At 50.2% G+C, this 21920-nt stretch overlaps 1 protein-coding gene across 1 annotated transcript in view; it reads right to left on the reverse strand.

Moving 5' to 3' along the window:
• PARP4 (poly(ADP-ribose) polymerase family member 4) overlaps positions 1-21920 on the reverse strand; it is a 271504-nt gene that overhangs the window by 201737 nt on the left and 47847 nt on the right. Inside the window, exons 4-8 of the mRNA XM_088458553.1 lie at positions 2670-2733; positions 2203-2296; positions 1221-1319; positions 927-1076; positions 177-314 (exon numbers count right to left, since the gene is read on the reverse strand). Of these exons, the coding sequence (XP_088314679.1) occupies positions 177-314; positions 927-1076; positions 1221-1319; positions 2203-2296; positions 2670-2733 (545 nt within the window). The remainder of the gene's footprint in view (positions 1-176; positions 315-926; positions 1077-1220; positions 1320-2202; positions 2297-2669; positions 2734-21920) is intronic.

Here is a 21920-nt window from a genome sequence, read left to right on the forward strand (position 1 = left end):
CTAAACTTTCTTTGTGGCACGACTCATGGCGTGGTGTGTGGCGCGCCATGCGTGGCGTAAGAGATAACGCTGTGATGCCACGTGATAGCTGGGCAGATCTGTATATGTAAAAGTTCCCACACATTTCAATTCAGTCACAACTGCTGAATGTTACCGGTATCTAGTTGCCATCTTACATCATTTAGGCTGATGTTTTCCACAGAGCATGAAAGAATAGAACCCAGATGTCCAAGAGCCTCTACCCAGATAGAATCTACGAAGCTGGCCACTTCCGGGGGTAATTCCGTAGCACTTAAGGCCTCTCCTATCAGCACCTTTTACATTAGAAGACAAAAGAGATGTCCTTACCAAAACCAAGTCATTTATCATAAATTGTACATCACAGTGATGGGAGAATATACAGTCAGGTGTTATGATAAAAATAGGTACAACTACCACTGTATAATGGGACATGAATCAGATTAATTATAAACCCATAAATGCATTCCTTCTCTACTAACTGGCCTGTATCTGCGTATTGTACCTTTCATTTGTATTTACACATAGGCCTGCTGGGATGTTGTGCTAATGTTGGATTTTATTATGTATTATACATTGATGTGTTATTTGTGAGTATTGAACTGTACCTGCTCCTCGCCCACTTGGCACCCCAGTGCAGGAGCTCATCTGAAACACAGGCTGTCTGGGGGTGTGCTGCCTAAACTGGAGCTATATGTATTTGTTTTCTGCTAGTGTGATGCCGGAGACAGATACATGTTTTAAAATGGAGACCAAACAAGTAAAGTAATATTAGTATTAGTAGCAGTATGGTCCTTAGAAATAAAATGTGGACCTACCGTAAGTATTAAGGCACATCAAACAGATCACTGATGAAAACTCCTATTGACATGTGAATAGGACCTCAAGTAAAAACACTCAGAAAGTACCTTCTGCAGCGCTTGTGAGGCGAAGGACTCGGCTTGCGGTGGGACTTTTTGTACTTGCACAAATCCTTTATTCTTCAGATCATTCATACGGAGCTCATATTTCTCACAAGCATTCTCTGCCGTGTCTACTAAGTGAAATGTTATTTCTTTCTGTGTAGTGAGAACACACAAAAAAAAAAAATCAAACACTCTTCTGGTGAAAGTTTTCCCTCTTATACAAATATATCTTATTACACAGAATATAAAATACATATAGAATTGTTGGCGTATGGTTACTAATGTATTTCAAATTACCTGCTCTGTTTCAGGCTGACCGCGTGTAGTACATATTTTGAATGGAAAGGAGCCACTTTCATTACTACAGAGCAGTTCTACAAATGCCACCTCTTCATCCTGAAAGGAAAGCACATTACTAATAAAATGCAATCTTCTAGAAGAGGAACAGTTTCATGAATGTGTCGGGAGTCTAACAAAAGAGAAGTATTAAGTTAACTCTCTTTACTTACAGTACAAGTCACTGTACTGTAGTTACAGTTGTATATAAGTGCATTTGTGCAACATATCGATGTGTCTCTTGCAAAATGCGTCCAGGATTTTCAGCCCATACTATTGACAGGCAAATTAGGGACCATCACGTGTATGTAGAAAAATATAGGGGCATAGACACTTTTGATGCATTTGAAAGTTTTGAATAAAAGAAAAAAAAACGTGTACTTATGTTTATTTGTCCCGATCAGTCTAGATTCTTTTGTTCTTTTGATTCTCTCTGAAGGATTTAATCGGCATCCCGGCGCACACAATGCCAGTGGTCAAAAGCCCGACAGCAGTCAGAATCCCGGCCCCAGAATCCCATCGGCTGCGATCCCAACGGTAAGTATTAGGGGTTAAGTTTAAGGGTTAGGCACTTAGGTGAGGGTTAGACTGCGGTGCGGGGATAAGGTTAGGCTGCGGAAGGAGAGTGTTAGGGTTAGGCTGTGGGTTGGAGGGTTAGGATGCGGTGCGGGGTGAAGGTTAGGCCGCGGAAGGAGAATGTTAGGGTTAGGCTGCGGGGGGGGGGGGGGGAGGGTTAGGATTAAGGAAAGGATTAGGATACTTACCTGCATGTGTCAGTATTTCCACCGTCGGGATTACACGGTCGGGATTCTAACCGCCGGCATTATCAGCAAAGGGATCATGTGCCCAGACCCTATCTGACATACTTTAAAAAAAATAAGCGGTTGATTCCTTTATCGCATTTTTGCCCTACAGTGCATATCAATTCAAATACGGCATGTACTTTTTCAAAAAAGCTGTATTTTGCCACTTCTGTGTCCCCTGGAAGTGTGGTCCCGTTTTCATCATCTTCAAACTCCTCATCATCTTCCATATTCCTAAAATGAGAAAATGAGCATTGTTTAATGGCCCCTGTGTTAGAGGTTTTCAGTGCTACAAGAGAAGTACGAACTTTTATTCCTACAGAGATGGGTTTGACAAATGCCTACTCTCCTGGAATATATGGGAGACTCCCAGATTTCATTGAATTCCATTTCTATTCATAGAGGATTCCGCCCGCTTCCCTAGTGAGTAGAGCGAGGCCTTAATGACTGCAAATCACCAATCTTAGGTAAATAATCCAACCTTCTAGGTTCTTTCTGGGCAGTAGCTGGAGTAGCCATGGGGCCCAACCCTCCCCATGCAAACTCAGTGGAACAACTATGATCATTAAAAGGATAGTAAACAATATTAACAGTCAATCATTAATACCTTTTATGTAGGTTTTTCTTGTTATCATCTGATAGTTTGGAAAGAAATCTACTTTTCTTATCATCTGCAAAATAATAAAATCATCCATTAAGAAATGAAGGCAAGCCATGGGTAAATTTGGGTGGCATACACAAAGGTAGACATGTATTATCGGGTGCTGTCAGCTATGATCCCATTTTCAATGGCTTGGGGGGGGGGGGGGGATATGTAATATACAGTAATTCTAAGTATTGAATGTTATCACATGGTCTCATCATGCCACTATATGTGTGTTGCTGCAGGCCCCGGACACGGCTTCTGGTACTGCAATTAGCTACTTATGTAGTCCCCTGTATACCAGCGTCAAGTCAAATCTGCTAAGGCCAGTCAGCCACTCTCTGAGAGGATCACACACGTGTTCTCAAAGGTAAATTCTGTCAACATGAATTCTTACTATGGAGTAACAAGCCACACAAGCTGCTGGCCAGGGAGTCCTGCTCCGGATCTAGTCTCTGAAGCTGGATGTTTAGGGGTTTAGGTCCAGAACATATATAGTTGATGGCACAATGTGAATTTTTTTTTCTTACTATTTGGACTTTGAATACATGCTTTTCCTAACTGTTCTAAGGCTTTAGCACAGTATAATCTGCATACTGTCCACTGGGATTAATTTTTCCAGTTTATGTATAAATTTGCACATCCATTGTTACCTCAACCCTTTTATAAACTCAATCTGGGATCTAATATATAGAATATCTAGTTCTTAGGTTTTCCTGATATAAATTACATATTAATCCTGCTTTTTCTGCATTTCTGTGTACTGTCCCTGTCATTCCCCTACTCATTAAATTGAAGTGCTCCTCACAGTGATTGTAAAGGACCGTACACACTGAACGATCGACAATGCACACTCCCGCGGGACAAAAACGATATCCCCCAGCGACTAAACATACAGCTCAATCTGGGGATATCGTTAGCGATGCAAGCCAAATTCAGGTGCCAAGCGGCAGTGACAATGTTGCCCAATAGGCACTATGCTCTGGGTAACAGCACCGCTCATCCTCCCCTAGTTAAGGCGTTGACTGAAAGAAAGGATGCCTCTGAAAAAAGTATTACAGGTTGAGTCTCCTATATCCAAAATGCTTCGGACCAGGGTTATTTTGAATATCGTAATGTTCTGTATTTTGGAATATTTGCATAGCATAAGGAGATCTCTTGGAAACGACCCAAGTCTAAACACAGAATGCATTTATGTTTTATATACACCTTATACACAGCCTGCAGGTAATTTCATACAATATTTGTAATAATTTTGTGCATCAAACAAAGTTTCTGTACATGAAATTCATTTATGTTTCATATACATACAGTACACATTATACACACAGCCTGAAGATGATGTTATGCAACATTTTACTAATTTTGTACATTAAACGAAATTTGTTTACATTGAACCATCAAAAAGTGAAGGTGTCACTATCTCAGTCACGCTCAAAAAATTCTGTGTAGTATTAATTATTTTAAAAATGTCTTTCTTCCCTACTTGCTGTAATATGATCACTTGGATCAGCTGTCATAGAAAAAAATATGAGATATGGTAAGAACTTACCTTTGTTATCTCTATTTCTACGAAGTCCATAGGGTTCCACAGGATACCTTGAGGTAAAGGTGATGACGTCAGGCATCGGGCACCATAGAGTTAAGCTTTCAGCCTCCCAGGATGCACTAGGGTCCCCCTCCTATACCCCGCCCCCGAGCCAAGGCACCTCAGTTAGTTACCAAGCCATAGGCCGAGGAGGAGAAGGAAGAGAGAGAAAGAAGATCTGGATACACACAAGAATCACAATCTCACCAGAGGGAGACGGAAAAAACGGTGATCAGAACAAAGCCCATCTGCAGCACAGGTGCGACAGGGCGAGAGTCCTGTGGAACCCTATGGACTTCGTAGAAATAGAAATAACAAAGGTAAGTTCTTACCATATCTCATATTTTCTACTTCAGGGTCCATAGGGTATCCACAGGATACCTTGGGGATGTCCCAAAGCAGTATCCTTTAAGGGTTGGGACGCTCCTGTGCTGAAAGGAGAATCCGCCGCCCGAAGGAAGCATCCTGAGAGGCGAAGGTGTCAAACCTGTAATACCTCACGAAGGTATGGACAGAGGACCACGTAGCAGCCTTGCAGATCTGGACTGCAGAGGCACCACGTCGAGCTGCCCACGAAGGACCCACAGACCTAGTGGAATGAGCCTTCAGAGAAGGAGGAACCGGCAGACCTTCATGAAGATAAGCTTCAGAGATAGCCATACGGATCCAGGCTGCCAAAGTTTGCTTTGAAGCAGGCCAACTCTTTTTACGGAAGCCATAGAGGACAAACAAGGCGTCCGACTTCCTAAACAATGAAGTGCGGTCAACATAAGTCCTTAAGGCCCGCACAACATCCAAAGTGGCCTCACCCACTGAAAGACCAGGTGAGTTAAAGGCCGGAACAACTATTTCCTCGTTAACATGAAACTGGGAAACAACTTTGGGAAGAAATTCAGGCCGAGTGCGGAGCACTGCCCTGTTCCCATGAATAATCAAGAAAGGGGGTCTACAAGAAAGAGCCCCTAAATCAGAAACACGTCTGGCCGAAGCTATGGCCAGAAGGAAAACAGTCTTAGCTGTTAGCCATTTAAGATCCACTGAGCCCAGTGGTTCAAACGGCGGTCCCTGGAGAGCCCTCAGGACCACAGCCAAATCCCAAGGCGCCACAGGTGGAACAAAGGGCGGCTGAATGCGGAGAACACCTTGCATAAAGGTGCGCACATCCGGGATTGTAGCAATCCTACGGTGAAACCAGACAGACAGGGCCGAAACCTGTACTTTCAAAGAAGCAAGGCGAAGCCCATGATCTAGTCCCGCTTGTAGGAAGGCGAGTATCCGAGACAGACGAAACTCCCGCGGTGCATAACCTTTCGGTCGACACCACTGGAAGAACGTATGCCACACGCAATGGTATATCCTCGCGGAGGACGGTTTCCGAGCTCGTAACATGGTACGCACTACAGAGCTGGAAAACCCCATGGACCTCAACAGACAGCCAAGTCAGGTCCGGGTGAAGACAAGGACCCAGCGACAGAAGGTCCGGTCGTAGCGGCAACCGCAGAGGACTGTCCACGGACAGACCCTAGTGCCGTCTGAGCCACGCGGGAGCTATCAACAGGAGCGTCCCTCCTTCCTGTTTGAATTTCCGGATTATCCGTGGAAGAAGGGAAACCGGAGGAAACAGGTAAGCGAACTGGAACGTCCACCGGACGGACAGAGCATCCACCAGAGACGCCTCTTCGTCTCTTGTGCGAGACCCGTACACCGGCAACTTGTTGTTGTGCCGGGACGCCATGAGGTCGATCTCTGGAAGACCCCACTTGTCCACCAGCAGTTGAAAAACGTCCGGGTGCAGGGACCATTCCCCCGGATGAATGTCCTAGCGACTTAGAAAGTCCGCCTCCCAATTTAGCACTCCCGGGATGAAGACAGCTGATATGGCCGGCAGATTGCGCTCCGCCCATACCAGGATCCGAGACACCTCTACGAGAGCCGCCCGACTTCGGGTTCCTCCTTGCCGGTTTATGTAGGCCACGGTGATAGCGTTGTCCGACTGGACCTGCACTGGGCGACCCTGGAGAACCCGATGTGCCTGCTGGAGAGCATTGAAGACCGCACGGAGTTCTAAGATATTTATTGGAAGTTCCGCTTCTGTCGGAGTCCACCTGCCCTGGAACAAGTGTGGACCCGAAACTGCTCCCCAGCCCCGAAGACTGGCGTCCGTTGTCAACAGGACCCAATTTGGTACCCAGAACGGACGTCCCTTGCTGAGATGGGTCGTCTGCAACCACGAGGCAAGGGACAGGCGAACCTCCAGGGTGAGCACTATCGTCTGGGACTTTAGAGACTGAGGCAGCCCGTTCCACTTGGACAGGATCAGGTGCTGCAGAGGTCTGGAGTGAAACTGGGCATATTCCACCATGTCGAACACCGACACCATGGAGCCCAGTAACCTCATCGCCGAGTGTAGAGACACCCGGCGGCTGTGCAGACAACTGCGCACCCTCGACTGTAAAACAGAGATCTTTTCCCCCGTCACAAAGATCCTTTGCTGTCCCGAGTCCAATAAGGCTCCGAGGTGCAGAATCCTCTGAGACGGGATTAGAGTGGACTTCTGCCAGTTTATTAACCAGCCGTGCCGTTGCAGTAGCGCAATGGTCAGGTCCAAGTGGCGCAGAAGGAGCTCCGGAGATCCTGCCACTAATAAAAGGTCGTCCAAGTACGGCAACATGCGGACTCCCTGCAGCCGCAGAGAAGCCGCCATGACCGCCATCACCTTGGTGAACACACGCGGTGCTGTCGCCAGGCCAAAAGGCAACACCCAAAACTGAAAGTGGTCGCTGCGGATTGCAAACCTGAGGAACTGTTGATGGTGCAAAAGAATAGGGACATGCAGGTAAGCGTCCTGTATGTCCAATGACACCATGTAGTCCCCAGGTTCCAGCGCCAGAATGATGGACCGTAGGGTCTCCATCCGAAACTTCGGCACCCGCAAAGACTTGTTGAGAGCTTTGAGGTTGAGAATCGGACGATACAACCCATTGGGTTTCTGCACCAAAAAGAGATTGGAATAGAAACTCTGGCCCCTCTGGGAGAATGGAACAGGCACTATAACTCCAGCCTGGAGCATAGTGTGCAAGACCTTCCGCAGCTCCGTGGCCTTGTTCCGGTCTGATGGTAGACCCGTGGTGAAAAATCGAGCCGGGGGTCTGTGCCGGAAAGAGAGGGCGTACCCGTGGGAGACCACCTCGAGAAACCAAGTGTCTGTCGTGGTGACCGACCAACACTGGGCGAACTGCAGCAGACGGCCTCCCACTTTGGGATCCCCCAAAGGGAGTCCCGGACCGTCAGGCCGCAGGCTTGTCATCTGGCTTAGGGGCCGGACGTCTGGTACTCCATGCCTGCTTCCGGGGTTGGCCGATTTCTTGGGACCAGCCTGTCGGGGAAAAGACTGTGGTTTGGGCATGCCCTGGGCCCTATAAGACCGAAAGGACGATGGTCCTGAACCAGAAGGAGCAGCGGCCGACGGGAGACATGCCGATTTGGCTGCCGCCAGCGTGGCCACAATCTTGTCCAGATCTGGACCGAAGAGAACTTCTCCGTTAAAGGGCAACGCCTCCAAACCCTTTTTGGAATCAGCGTCCGCCTTCCAGGATCGCAACCACAAGGTGCGACGAGCAGCCACCGCTGCTGAAGAAATTCGAGACACCAGTGTACTAATGTCTAAGGCTGCCTCGTTGATATAAGTGGCCGAATCACGGAGATTACCAATCAACTCCGCCTGTTCAGCCGGACATTCGGAATCGAAGGACGCCTCCAACGAATCCGCCCAGCGCTCCATAGCTCTGGCAACCCAGCAAATGGCCATAGCCGGCCGCGCTGCCCCCCCCCCCAAAAGGGAATAAGCGGACTTCAGGCAGATCTCCACCTTGCGGTCCGTAGCATCCTTAAGGGAGGACATGGACGGCATAGGCAATGTGGCACTACGGACAAGACGTGTCACATGAGAATCCACCTGTGGAGGGGATTCCCACTTAGCAAAATAATTATCCGCGAACGGATAAGCCACCGCCAGGCGCCTCTGCGATTGGTATCGCTTGCCAGGCTGTTTCCACGCCTCCTCTAAATGGTCCACCAACTGACCCGAAAGAGGAAAGACTGTGGCGTCAACCTTCACATCCTTAAAAAAGGCATACTTGGATTTAGCCGCTGGGGGAACTTCGGGCCTCATTCAGACCCACTCGCAAGCGGCTGTCCGCTCGCAAGTGGGTCGATGGTGTGCACTGCGCATGCGCACGACGGAGGGAGCTCCGTCGTGCGCATGCGCCAGACGCGACGAGCGAAGGACTTTCCTTCGATCGTTGTGTCTGATCAAAGGGGCGTGCTGTCGATGCTGATTGACAGCACGCCCCCTTTGGTGGGCGTGCCGCGGGCATGCCTGCCAGACGGAGGCGTTCCCAAGGTGATGTCAGTGGGAGTGATTTTGGCTCTGATAGAGCCAAAATCACTCCAGGGCTTGTGGTCGAAAAACCCGACCACAGGCTTCTGGTCGCACTGGCGATGGTCAAGACCATCGCGACCATCATCCTGCACGCTCGTATGTGCTGTGGGTGGTGACTGCCCGAATAAGTCCAGGAATATACACCTTGGACCTAGCGTCTGCGTCCTTAGTATGGAGAGGTTCCTGATCGTAAGTATCCAGAATCTCCCCATCATCAGACGTCCCTTCGTCATCCTCATAAGGAGCCGACAAAGACGCCACCGGCCGTTTATGTGGCCGCATCACAGACTCCCCCTGCAACACGTCCGACAAGTGCTGTACAGAACTCGTCAGGGAGTTAACCCACGCCGGCTCCTGAGAAACCGGGAGAGGGGAAATAGGGAGACTGCGGGGTACCACCAATTGTCTTGGGAAACCCTGCATGGGTGACGACACCACTGATTGCTGGGATAAACCCATCTGCGTAAACGCGGGCTGCGGAGCTAACTTGCCCACTAAGGTTGTAAGCTCCTGAGCGAAACAAGCCCAGGGCGGCTCCTGTACCGGTGCTGTAACCGTAATAGCCCGCGCCAACAACAAACACTGCCGGCAGAGGCCCTCCGCGCTACTCTCCCCCTCCGCTAAAGGCACTTTACACGTAGTACACTGTAGCCGGAGAGGAAAGTCACTTTCAGACATGATGGTACAAAGTATGTGACCCCTCTCACCAATTGTTTTTAAAAAGGCGAGAGACCACCCTGCAGCACCGCACCGCAAGGGCTTTAGCAGAAAGAACAGGGACAGTAATAAAGCTGACAGTCAGAAATGGAAAGTACAGGCAGCAGCGCTAGCACAGTCACATACAATGCAAAGAAACTCAATTCCTGCACTAACCAGCGCTGATAAATCAACTACACAGACAGAGTCTGGTAGGACACAGCGCTGCATACACAGACCTGGACCAAATCGGAGGAGAGGTATGCGGGGGGACCCAGACCACGATGCCTCTGAATCCAGGCTTCCTGCAGCGATCACCATGCGTTTGTTAAGATGGCCGCCGAGGAGCTTAGAGGAGGCTGGCCTGGGGGAGGAACGCTGCCACAGGGCCAGTCGGCAGTGTGCAGAGAGGGCTGTGTGCAGCGGTGGAGGCGCCGGCTGTGAGACAGGGAAGGTACGCTCCCCTGGCATGCATTTAACCGCCGGGACGCCGCAGCGCTACCGCGCTGCTGCGGTCCACTGTCCCAGGGGGGTAGTGGAAGCGCAGGTTATATACCTGGCTCCACGCTGCAGCCAGTCCCCAGGGAGCCCCCTGCCTGGGGACTCTGGACCATGTATCAGCAGGGACCCACCGAGGGACCCCGCTGCTTACCTTGCTGTCCCCCTTGATTCCGGCCATGGTCCGGAACATCTGGGGTCACCAGCATCCCCGGATCGGTACCGGCGTTCTGGTACCGGCGGGGGTGTAGGGAAGACAGCATGGACGTCAGGACTGACTGTCCATGCTGTACATCCAGATGTGCAGCCACAGCTGCATGCAGGAAAACTTCAGGGGCTCTTCTTAGCCCCCACTCCAACAGGTGCACCCGACTCCGGCCGGGCACCAAACTAAACTGAGGTGCCTTGGCTCGGGGGCGGGGTATAGGAGGGGGACCCTAGTGCATCCTGGGAGGCTGAAAGCTTAACTCTATGGTGCCCGATGACTGACGTCACACCTAAACCCCAAGGTATCCTGTGGATACCCTATGGACCCTGAAGTAGAAAAATCAGCTCTGCCTCCTGGCATCTGCTCGGGGGGGGGGGGATACTGAAAGAAGAGGGCGTGCAGCAAGGCCACACTCCCTTGACTCGTGGCACGCCCCGTGAGATGTAACCACGCCCCCTTTTGCGGGTACACAAGGGTAGTGCAGGGGGACTGCCAGGGCCCCAGTCCATCCCTGCCGGTTACCGCACACTTACACCAACTCAGCCACAAGTGGAGGTGTGGCCAGGGTGCATAGGAATCTGAGTAGCCTGCAGTTGTTAAGGGTTGTGTATGCAGGCAATGACACCAGCACACTTGGCAAATATTTGGGAAATCTGTAATCAGAGCGGACTTGCATGCTAATTACATACAGTTCCAATGACAATTGTATTTATTTTGTTAGATTTCAAAAATCTACTTTGCAAAATAGTCTACTGGTGTTTTTTTTCCACTAGGGTCACTAAAATGGCATAACCTTTTCCATTATCTATGGTATTGTGATGGCACCAGTGGTGTATCTATAATGGGTGCACACAGACTAAGATTAAGATCAATTTTCATACCAGGAGGATGCTGGTGCCATATTTCTGGCGTTTTCTGCAAAATGATGGCATTGGCAGCATATTTTTGAAGAAATCGCCACAAAATGAGAGTTATGGTAAAACCTACCCTTGTTAACTCTCTTTCTCAAAGTCCATAGGGTCCACAGGGGAGACAATGGGGTGTGGGTGGGTCCTGGAATACCGGACACCAACAGCAAAGCTTTTCAGTCCCAGAATGCTCAGGTCTTTCCCCCTATACCCCGCCCACAGCCTGATGGCAACTCCGTTTTGTTAACAAGCCCAAGGCAGGAGCAGGATAGGAGAGAAGGAAGACTGGTACACTGAAAAATCTCACTCTTAAACAGAGAAGGAAACAAGTGACCAAGAGAAGAAACCCATAGAAGCAAGGTGCGTCAGGGGGCTGGACCCTTTGGACTTTGAAGAGAGTTAACAAGGGTAAGTTTTACTATAACTCTCCTTTTCTTCTTCAGGGTCCATAGGGCTCCACATGGGAGACAATGGGGATGTCCGAAACCAGTTGTTCAAGGGCAGGAACGCTCCTGAGCTGAGAGGAGAACCCTATGCCCGAAGGAAGCATCCTGAGAGGCAAATTTATCAAAGGCATAAACCTAAGAAAGGTGTGGACAGGAGACCATGTGGCTGCCTTGCATAGCTGTTCAGCAGAGGCGCCACGCCAGGATGCCCACGAGGGACCCACAGAGTAGAATGAGCAGATACTGTAGCCAGCACAGGAAAGGCAGTCTGCATGTAAGCCTGTGAGATAGTCATGCGAATCCATCTGGCCAGAGGGCCTGATGCTGAGCGCTCGCAAGCGGGTCGATGTTGCCCAAGTGCGCATGCGTTATGGGCCTCGCACCAAAGGGGGCGTGCTGTCGATGGTGATTGACAGCACGCCCCTTCGGTGGGCGTGCCGGGGGCGTGGCTTCCCAGACGGAGGCGTTCCCATGGGAACGCCTGCCGTCTGGGGCCGGCCCCACTGACATCACTAGTGATGTCAGTGGGAGTGCTTTTGGCTCTGATAGAGCCAAAAGCACTCCAGGGCTTGCGGCAGTGAGACCCTACCGCAAGGGTCTCGTCGCAAGCCCGATGGTCGCGATGGTCTTGACCATCATTTTGCCTGCTCGCTATAGCTGTGGGTGATCACCCACAGCTATGCGAGTGGCCAGGAGGCCGCTCCAAAAAGATGGAGGGACGGCCCTGATTCAGAGTGAGCGCTCTGTCAGAGCGTCCGACTCTGAATCAGGGCCAGAGTCTGTTTGTTAGCCAGTCATCCCTTCTTGTGGAATCCATATAGGACAAAGAGGGAGTCCGAATTCCTGATGAAAGTAGTCTGGTCCACGTAGATCTTCAGAGTACGGACCACATCCAAAGAGGCCTCACCTGCTGAAAGGTCTAGTGATTGAAAGGCCGGAACCACAATTTCCTCATTTAGGTGGAAACGAGAAACCACCTTGGGAAGGAAGCCCGGGCGCATTCTAAGAACAGCCCTGTCCTGATGAAAGATTAAAAAGGGGGCGCGACATGAAAGCACCCCTAAATCCGTGACCCTACGGGCAGATGCTATAGCCAGGAGAAACAAAGTCTTCGCAATGAGCCACTTGACATCCACTGATTCCAGGGGTTCGAATGGAGGTTCCGGAAGTGCGTGGAGCACCACTGACAAATCCCATGGAGCCACAGGAGGTACAAAGGGAGGTTGTATACGTAGAACACCTTGCAGGAAGGTGTGAACATGCGGTAGAGGAGCAATTCTGCACTGAAACCAGATGGACAAAGCAGAGACGTGCACTTTCAGAGATGCTAGGCGGAGTCCAAGATCAAATCCAGCCTGAAGAAAGGTAAGTAATCTAGAAACCTTAAAAACTTGAGGGTCAGAGATTCTCGAAGCACACCACTGGAAATACTCATACTCGGTGATAAATTCTGGCTGAGGCCGGTTAACATGCTCTGAGCATGGTCTGGACTACAAATCTGGAAAATCCCTTAGCTGTTAGGAGGGATGTCTCAAGAGCCAAGCCGTTAAAGAAAGACGGGCTAGGCCCGGATGTAGACAGACTTCTACTCGTAGAGGAAGTTGAAGAGGAACGTCTATGGAGAGACTTTGAAGATCGGAGTACCAATGGCGTCTGGCCCAAGCCAGAGCTATCAACAGGACTGTGCCCCCTTTCTGCTTGAACTTCGAAGAACTCGAGGAAGCAGGGACATTGAAGGGAAGAGATACACCAAATGGAAGGTCCAACACACAGATAATGCATCCACAAAGGCCGTGTTGGGGTCCCTAGACCTGGCTCCATCCACTGGAAGTTTGTGGTTGTGTCTTGAGGTCATGAGATCCACATCCGGTAAACCCCATTTGTCAACCAGGAGCTGAAGGACTTCTGGATGTAGAGACCACTCTCCTACATGCACGTCATGACGGCTGAGGAAATTTGCTTCCCAATTGAGAACTCATGGAATGAATACTGTGAAGATGGCTGGAAGATGGTGCTCGATCCATGTGAAAATGTGGGACACTTCTGCCACTGCTGTCCGAATTTGCGTGCCTCCTTTGTGATTGAGGTAGGCCTCTGCCATGGTGTTGTCCAACTGTACTTGTGCCGGTCTGCCCTGAAGAATATCCTGAGCCAGAGTGAGAGCTCTGTAGATGGCTCGAAGTTCCAGGATGTTGATTGGTAACACTGCTTTGACTGGGGTCCAGTGGCCCTGGAAGGAGTGCTGGCAGGTCGCTGCGCCCCAGCCTTGGAGGCTTGCATCCATGGTGAGGAGAGCCCAGTCCGGGATCCAAAAGAGGTGACCCATATCTAAATGGGATGTCTGTAGCCAACAGGCTAGGGATAGGCGAACCTCTAGGGGAAGGCCCATCATCTGGGATCTGAGCAGATGGGGTAGCCCGATCCACCTGGAGAGGATGTTGTAGGGGCCTGGAGTGAAACTGAGCGAACTCCACCATGTCGAAGGCAGACACCATGGATCAGAAGGTCTGCATTGCAGAGTGAATTGACACTTGGCGACTGCGGAGCAGTCTGCGCATTCTATGCTGTATTACTGAGATCTTGTCTGCTGTTAGGAAGATTCTCTGAACCTGATCACCCAGGAGGGCTCCCAAATGTACCATTCTTTGAGAAGGTATCAAGGAAGACTTTTTTCAGTTGATCAGCCAACTGTGCGTATGTAGAAAGGCAATGGTTACCAGAAGATGGCGGTGGAGAATCTCTGGGGAGCTGGCCAACAGCAAGAGATTGTCCAAGTATGGGAGTGCGAGTATCCCTTGACGACGAAGATAGGCCGCCATAACTGCTATGGTAACCGGAAGACTTGAGGGGCCATTAAGAAGCCAAAAGGCAGAGCTTGAAATTGGTAATGCTGCTGTAGTATAGCAAACCGGAGATATTGTTGATGAGAAGGCGCTATATATATGTACATGTAGGTAAGCATCTTGAATGTCCAGAGACACCATAAAATCCACAAGCTCCATAGCTAGGATAATAGAGCGGAGGGATTCCATACGAAACCTGGGTACCCTGATAAACTTGTTCAAAGATTTGAGCTTGAGGATAAGCCGATGAGACCCGTTGGGCTTCTGAACTAAGAAAAGGGTAGAATAAAAGCCCTTGCCTCGTTGTGAGGAGGGGACCGGAATTATTACTCCTGAATTCAGTAAGGACTGAAAGGCTTTTTGGAGCAGCAGGGCCTTGCTTGGGTCCGATGGAGGTCCTGTGCAGGGAGAGGTCCACCCCGACAGGCTGAAGGATTGTTCTCAGATTTGGTAGGCAACATTTGTGGTTCCGTTTGAAACAACTGTTACATCTGAGGCGTCCATCCAATAAAAGACAATTAATTGAGACTGTAATTGTCTCATGGCACCACATAATAAAGAAGGAACAGCTCCAAACATTGATTGGCTCAATGCCACGTCGCTGTGCTGCTGTCTTGAAAAATAAAGGATACCCAACGAAATACTGATAGGACAGTAACATCATAAGTACACAGGGATTTTCACCCCAAGTGTTGTTTTCACTGCATAACTTCCCTTGTAATGCACATATTTTACCTGTTTATTGTGTTGAATTCAGCATTACATTTCCTTTCATTTGATACATAAATCATTGGACTGCATGAAGTTTAACAGTTTTTATAAGCATTCGAAGTTGAAAAACATAAAAATTTCAAAAAGTGTCTGCAATTTTGGCCACCACTGTATGTGTAATATGGCACAGTGCAGTGCGCAACCGCGCTACATAGTATGTGATAGTCCTCACAAATATAGGGAGATGTGAGGTACAATGAACCCCCTATACCTTAGTATGCCAGGGTTATAGTAAAGGGAAAGGTATAAGTTGGACAGTATAGAAAATAGAGATCAGCGCTAGCACAAGTCACAAACAAATGCAGAAAAAAACAATATAGCTGCAGTGGGCACTAAAATCAACTACACAGACTGCAGTGGCTGGTAGGATACAGCGCTGTATAACCTGGCCCTTGGGAGAGGTATACAGGGAGATTGGACCCAGCTTTCCCGGAGACCTGCTTGCAGAAAATGGCTGCCGTGAGTCTCAGGGTGGGCGGAGGGTGGAAAGGAGCAGCTCAGGGAAAAGCAAGACTGCAGTGGAATGGCGCCCTGAGCTGAGGGGCTGCAGGGAGAGCGCCTGCTCCCCTTGCTAACATTAACCACCGGGTCCCTTGGCCTGTAAAATATGCCCTGCGCGAGTCATATATATGCCCTGGTGGTCTAATGGAGTCCTGGGCGAACAAGTGTCCACATCAGCGCCTCCGGTCCGTCTCCTGAGACTGGAGACAAGACTGCAAAAAGACGCGGGTCCCCGCAAGCGGGGATATGCCTTACTTGTCCCCTGGATTCCGGACCGCAGTCTGGGGTTCGGGGAGCCTTCTAGCTAGTCCCCCTCAGAGCCCCGCTGTGAGTACCTACCCGAGGACTGGTGTCACGATGCCGCGGAGGGGTGATGGAGAGCAGTGCAGACGTCCAAGGAACTGTCTCGCTCTGCTGCTCAGTAGCAAAATGACTAAAACTTAAAGCAGCCCCACTGTAAAAAATTATGACCCAGCTCCTGCCGGACACCAACTAAACTGAAGAGCCTTCAGGCTGTGCACGGGGTATACGGGGAAGGAATGCAGCATCCTGGGCTTGAAAATACAGAGTTATGGAATAACATACCTTTGATGATTCTTTTTCTTCGAGGTCCATAGGGTCCACAGGAATTACCTTGGGGTATATAGTTGGCTGGAATCAATATGAAATACGTTCGATTCCCGGCAGCGGCAGCCCGACATCGCTGGAAATCCCGATCGTGGATAGGTGAGTATCTACTAACCTAACCTAACCCCCCTAACCCTCCTTAGGGGTGCCTAACCCTAACCTCCCCCCAAGTGCCTAACCCTAACCACCCCCTTCCCCGCTGCCTAAACCTAAGTCCCCCGGGGGGGTGCCTAACCCTCCCTCCCCCTAGTCTAACCCTAACCCTCCCGGAGGGGTGCCTAACCCCGACTCTCCAGGGGGGGTGCCAAACCCTAAGTCCCCCCCGGGAGCCCTAAACCTAACCCTCCCCCCCCGCGGCTGTCCGCTCGCGGCGCCCGGCATCATTACGATCGGGAAGCCGGGCGCCGGTCTCCCGGCGTCGGGGAAATGCCGTGCGTCTACATCTATGTCGGGATATGACAGTCGGAAAACCGGCTGCCGGTATTTAGGCAGTCGGCTTCCCGATTGCATACCAGTTGGCTCGTTCCCAATGCACCAAACATCAAAGCTTTGGAGCTCCCAGCATGCACTGGTCCTCCTCCTCCCTATATACCCTGGCCCCAGCAACAGGCATTCAGTTTGCAACCAAAATTTGCTGCAAGAGACGGAGAGTGGAGAAGAAAGAAAAATTGCACAAGAAACACTCAATCATGCGAAGAGGGAATCTGTGAACCAAACAGTTTAAAGAACAAATCCCAACTGAGGCCAGGTGCGTCAGGGTGGGCACCCTGTAGACCATAGGGTCCACAGGAATTACCTTGGGGACGTCCTACAAAAGTTCCCTTATGGGTGTCTACCTTACAAAGCTGTTCAGCTGAGACACCATGTCTTACTGCCCACGATGGTCCCACTGACCGAGTGGAATGTGCTGTTACCATGTTAGGTACAGGGAGAGCAGCCTGAGTATAGACTTGTGAAATTGTCATACGACGCCAGCGAGCCAAAGTCTGTTCACTGGCCAGCCTCTTTTGTGAAATCCATATAGCACAAACAAAGACTCAGATTTCCTAATGGAACTTGTACGGTCCACGTATATACGAAGAGCTCTAACCACATCTAAGGAAGCTTCACCTGTAAACAGGTCTGAAGACTGAAAGGCCGGTACTACAATTTCCTCATTTATTGAAAACGGGAAACCACCTTAGGGAGGTAGTCTGCCTTGATGTGGAGGACAGCTCTATCCTGATGAAAGATCAGATATGGCGAGCGACATGACAATGCTGCCAAGTCAGAAACTCTGCGAGCTGAAGAGATGGCGAAGAGGAAAAGTGTCTTCGTCGTCAGCTATCTAAAATCCACCCTATCCAAGGGTTCAAAGGGATGCTCCTGCAGTGCCCTGATTACCAAAAACAAATCCTATAGTGCCACCGGCGGGAGAAAAGGAGGTTGCAGCCGAAGAACCACCTGAAAGAATGCTCTAACTACCCGACAGAGGGGCAATCTTACGCTGAAACCAAACTGTCAAAGCCAGAACTTGGACTCTCAAGGTAGCCAGACGAAGACCCAAGTCTAATCCTGCCTGCAAAAAAGCCAGTACTCTAGCTACCTTGAACACTTTAGGGTCATATTTTCTATGGGAGCACCACAGAAAAAAATGAATGCCAAATTCTCTGATAGATGTGGGCAGAAGCAGGCTTCCTTGCTCTCAGCATCGTCTGAATTACAGAAGCAGAGAACCCCCTGGCCTTTAAGACAGCGGACTCAAGAGCCACGCCGTCAAAGCCAGCTGAGGTAAATCCTGGTAGAGGCATTGACCCTGTATTAACAGATCCTGCCGTAGAGGCAGCGGAAGTGGACTGTCTACAGACAGACGTGTCAGATCGGAGAACCAATGCCTCCTGGGCCAGGCAGGGGCTATTAGTATCATCCTGCAGCCCTCCTGCTTGAATTTTTTGATGACTCTTGGGAGGAGGGAGATTGGAGGAAACAGGTACGCTAACCTGAAGTTCCATCTCACTGCCAGAGCGTCCACGAAGGTGGCTGAGGGGTCCATCGTTTTGGACCCATACCTGGGGACCTTGTGGTTGTGACGTGACTCCATAAGAACCATGTCTGGTAACCCCAACCTGTCCACCAGGCGTTGGAACACATCCGGATGAAGAGCCCATTCTCCGGTGTGTATAGCCTGGCGACTTAGGAAGTCCGCCTCCCAGTTGAGCACACCTGGGATGTAAAATTGCCGAGATCGCTGGAAGATGGCCCTCTGCCCACAGCAGAATCCTTGCCACTTCCTTCATGGCTGCCGGACTTCGTGTGCCTCCTTGACGGTTTATGTAGGCCACTGCTGTCATATTGTCGAACTGAACCTGGACAGGCCTGCTGTGAAGAAGGTCCTGCGCCAGAAGAAGTGCGCTGTGCACTGCCCGAAGCTCCAATATATTTATTGGTAAATGGCTTTCTTGGTCTGTCCACCTTCCCTGAAATATGTGCTAACCCATCACTGCTCCCCATCCTCACAGACTTGCATACGTGGTTAGGAGTACCCATTCCGGGACCCATAGTGGACGACCCTTGTCTAAGTGAGTCATCTCCAACCACCAAGCCAGGGAGAGTCGAACCTCTGGTGAGATACAAATCATCTGATGCTTTATCAGATGATATTGACCATCCCACTGGGCCATGATTCACAGCTGTAGGGGCCTGGAGTGGAACTGGGCATAATCCACCATGTTGAATGTGGCCACCATGGAGCCAGCCCAGTATCTGCATAGCGAAGTGAACTGACACTGTTTGCTTGCACAGTAAATTCTGCACGAGACTGTAGTGCTATAATCTTGTCCTCCGGCAGAAAGATCCTCTGTTCCAGAGAGTCCAGCAACGCCCCTAAGTGCACCATCCGCTGAGCTGGTGAAAGAGAAGACTTCTTCCAGTTGATCACACAGCCATGCTCCTGTAGGCAAACAATAGTCATCCGTAGATGACATTGTAACATCTCCTGAGAAAGGGCCAATATCAGGAGGTCATCTAGATATGGCAGTAGCCTGACTCCTTGTCTTCTGAGATGAGCCGTCATGACTGCCATTATCTTTGTAAATACCCGAGGGGCTATAGCCAGACCGAAGGGTAGAGTCTGAAACTGATAATGTTGCCGATCCACCGCAAACCTGAGAAAGGCCTTGCAATTGGGACATGCAGATATGCATCCTGTATGTTCAGCGAGATCATGACGTCTCCTGGCTCCATCGCCAGCATAATTACCTTAGAGTCTCCATACGGAACTTTGGCTCCCTGACAAATCTGTTGAAAGATTTTAGATTCAGTATAGGGCATCCACCAGGGATTGATGGTCCTCCTTCACTGGGACTGACCCAGAACTCTGAGAATCATCTTCTGACGAGAAGGTTTAGTCAGACTCCTGAGGCAACACATGATGAGAACGTCTTTTATGCCCCTCCTTTCTTACTACCACTGGTCTTTCCACCTGCGGTAGTATAATCTGGCTAGAGTGAGCAGCTACATTAACCCAACAAGAATTCATGGGGACCAAACACATAGGATGTACAAGCTGTGGGTACCCCTCCGCAGCTGGAGCCTGTACCTCCGTGGCCCTGCCTATTAAATAGGACAAGACCTCAGGTGTGATGGCCATCCAAGACGGCTCTGGAGCTGGGGCAGGTGTACCAGATGTATTCGGTAACTGTTTGCTACAGTTTTTACAGAACCCATTCTGGTTAACATCCTGCTCAGACAGGCCTGCGGAACAGGACTTGCAGGATATAAGCACCGGAGGACGCCCATCCTCATCTTTACCTTCAGACATAATGCAACGTATAAATGGTATAAGGCATGCAAGTCTAAATGCAATGTGACAGTCTATCAATGGCACTGCCCACCCTCAGAGGGATAAGGAGAAACACAGTGATAGATGTTCCCGACAGTTTTTGAAAACACAGGCAGTGTACCTACAGCAGCTGGCATACAGTCACATATAATGCATAAAAGACGCACAATTGCAACAGCAATATGGACTCAATCAACTGATCGGCCCCTGGAGAGAGATGGTAGGATATAAAGTACGCTATATGCCAAACCCAAGGGAGAGGTATATAGAGAAACAGGCCAAACCTCGGAAGCCAACCGCTACAGCCGTGGACAGACCAACGCTAAACTGCGAGCGTCTCACACGTGAGGTGGTCAATTATAGCAAACCAGATGCGGGAATCTGTACCCAGAAGTTCGTGTCTGGTGGGGAGGAGCAGCCGGGGGAGCGCCTTATCTTCCCTAAGCTGCGATTTTGACGGCTGGTCACGCTGAACTACAAGGTAGCAAGACGTTGACTAGTGCGTCTTACCACCCGTCCCCGGCAACAGATGATATGGCCCCGGCCAACTTAGTGAGAAAACGTTAGACGTCCTTCACCCACAGCGGCCTCTGATGCGTCTCAACACCAGAGGCGAGGGACTGCTTTACGCATAATTCCTCGAGAGGAATACTTATCTGACATCTCTGTTACCCGACCGCAATCCCGGACCTCAGCGTCTTTAGGCCGCCAGCTAAGCCATGCTGAGGTCTGCCGAGAACCTCAGGGCATAAAGCGGTGCTGGCGTTTCGGCGTCGGCAGATGGAGTCGCAGTACAGCGTAATTACCGGCGCTGGTACCGCTAAACTCTGAAACTTAAGGTAAAACATATAGGACTGGCTAGCAGTCCCGCTGTTATAACAGGTGCGTCTTGCCGTGCACCAAAGACAACAACTGAATGCCTGTGGCTGGGGTATATAGGGAGGAGCTTTAGGAAGGGGGTACACGTGCGCTCCTTAGTGTGTGTTTGGGGGAGGGAGGGGGAATAATATGGAATAGGGGAAATCAAATAGGGGGGGAAAGGATGGGAGGTATGTTATTGGGGTGTCGTGTGTCGGTGTGTAACTTGGTATAGGTAGATGGGTGATACACAAATGATGAGCCAGACACTGTAAGTGATTTGAATCCAACCTGTTTATTGGTGAGGCAAAATGCTCCCCAGGTGGTTTAGGGGGATGGGTTGGGGATGAGTAGGTAGTTCCTGTAGATCCTGGTCAGGGAGTTGGTGGGCCCTTTTAGGGGGCTCCTTGCCGTGCGGCCCTTACTTCTGCACGTCCCCTTTGCTGGACCTATGGTCTCAGTCTTAGCGGACCAGGATGTGTGTGTTGTTAAGGAAGTCCCGTACAGTGATAATGACGGCGTCCCGCACTGTTGCGTTGTTACCTTCCGGTAGGTTTGCTGTCCCTAATTGGTGCACAGTAGGTGTGTTCTCCGGTGTGCTTCCAGTGGTTGGTGGCACCCTGCGGGCCCGCAGGGTGTTGTCTGGACAGGCGCTCGTCACTGTTCCTAGGGTTGGGGTGATGCGGCGGTCCGCGTAAAGTTCTGTCCCACCTTTGGTGGGGTGGTGATTATCACCAATCGTGTGGTGATGCAGCAGTGGTGTGTGGGGGGGTTGTTCTCCAACACGTTTCGGCCTGAGGCCTTTATCAAGGAGTTATATAGGGAGGAGGACCAGTGCATGCTGTGAGCTCCAAAGCGTTGCTGTTTGGTGCACTGGATGCGATCCAACTATATACCCCAAGGTAATTCCTGTGGACCCTATGTAACCCGAAGAAGAAAGCTTTGGTGTCCAGTCCTCCAGGGCCCACCTACTGTACAACCCATTATCTCCCCTGTGGAGCCCTATGGAC

Source organism: Taudactylus pleione, unplaced genomic scaffold (assembly GCF_031769625.1).
Source record: "Taudactylus pleione unplaced genomic scaffold, aTauple2 ptg000842l, whole genome shotgun sequence".
Classification (NCBI taxonomy): domain Eukaryota; kingdom Metazoa; phylum Chordata; class Amphibia; order Anura; family Myobatrachidae; genus Taudactylus; species Taudactylus pleione.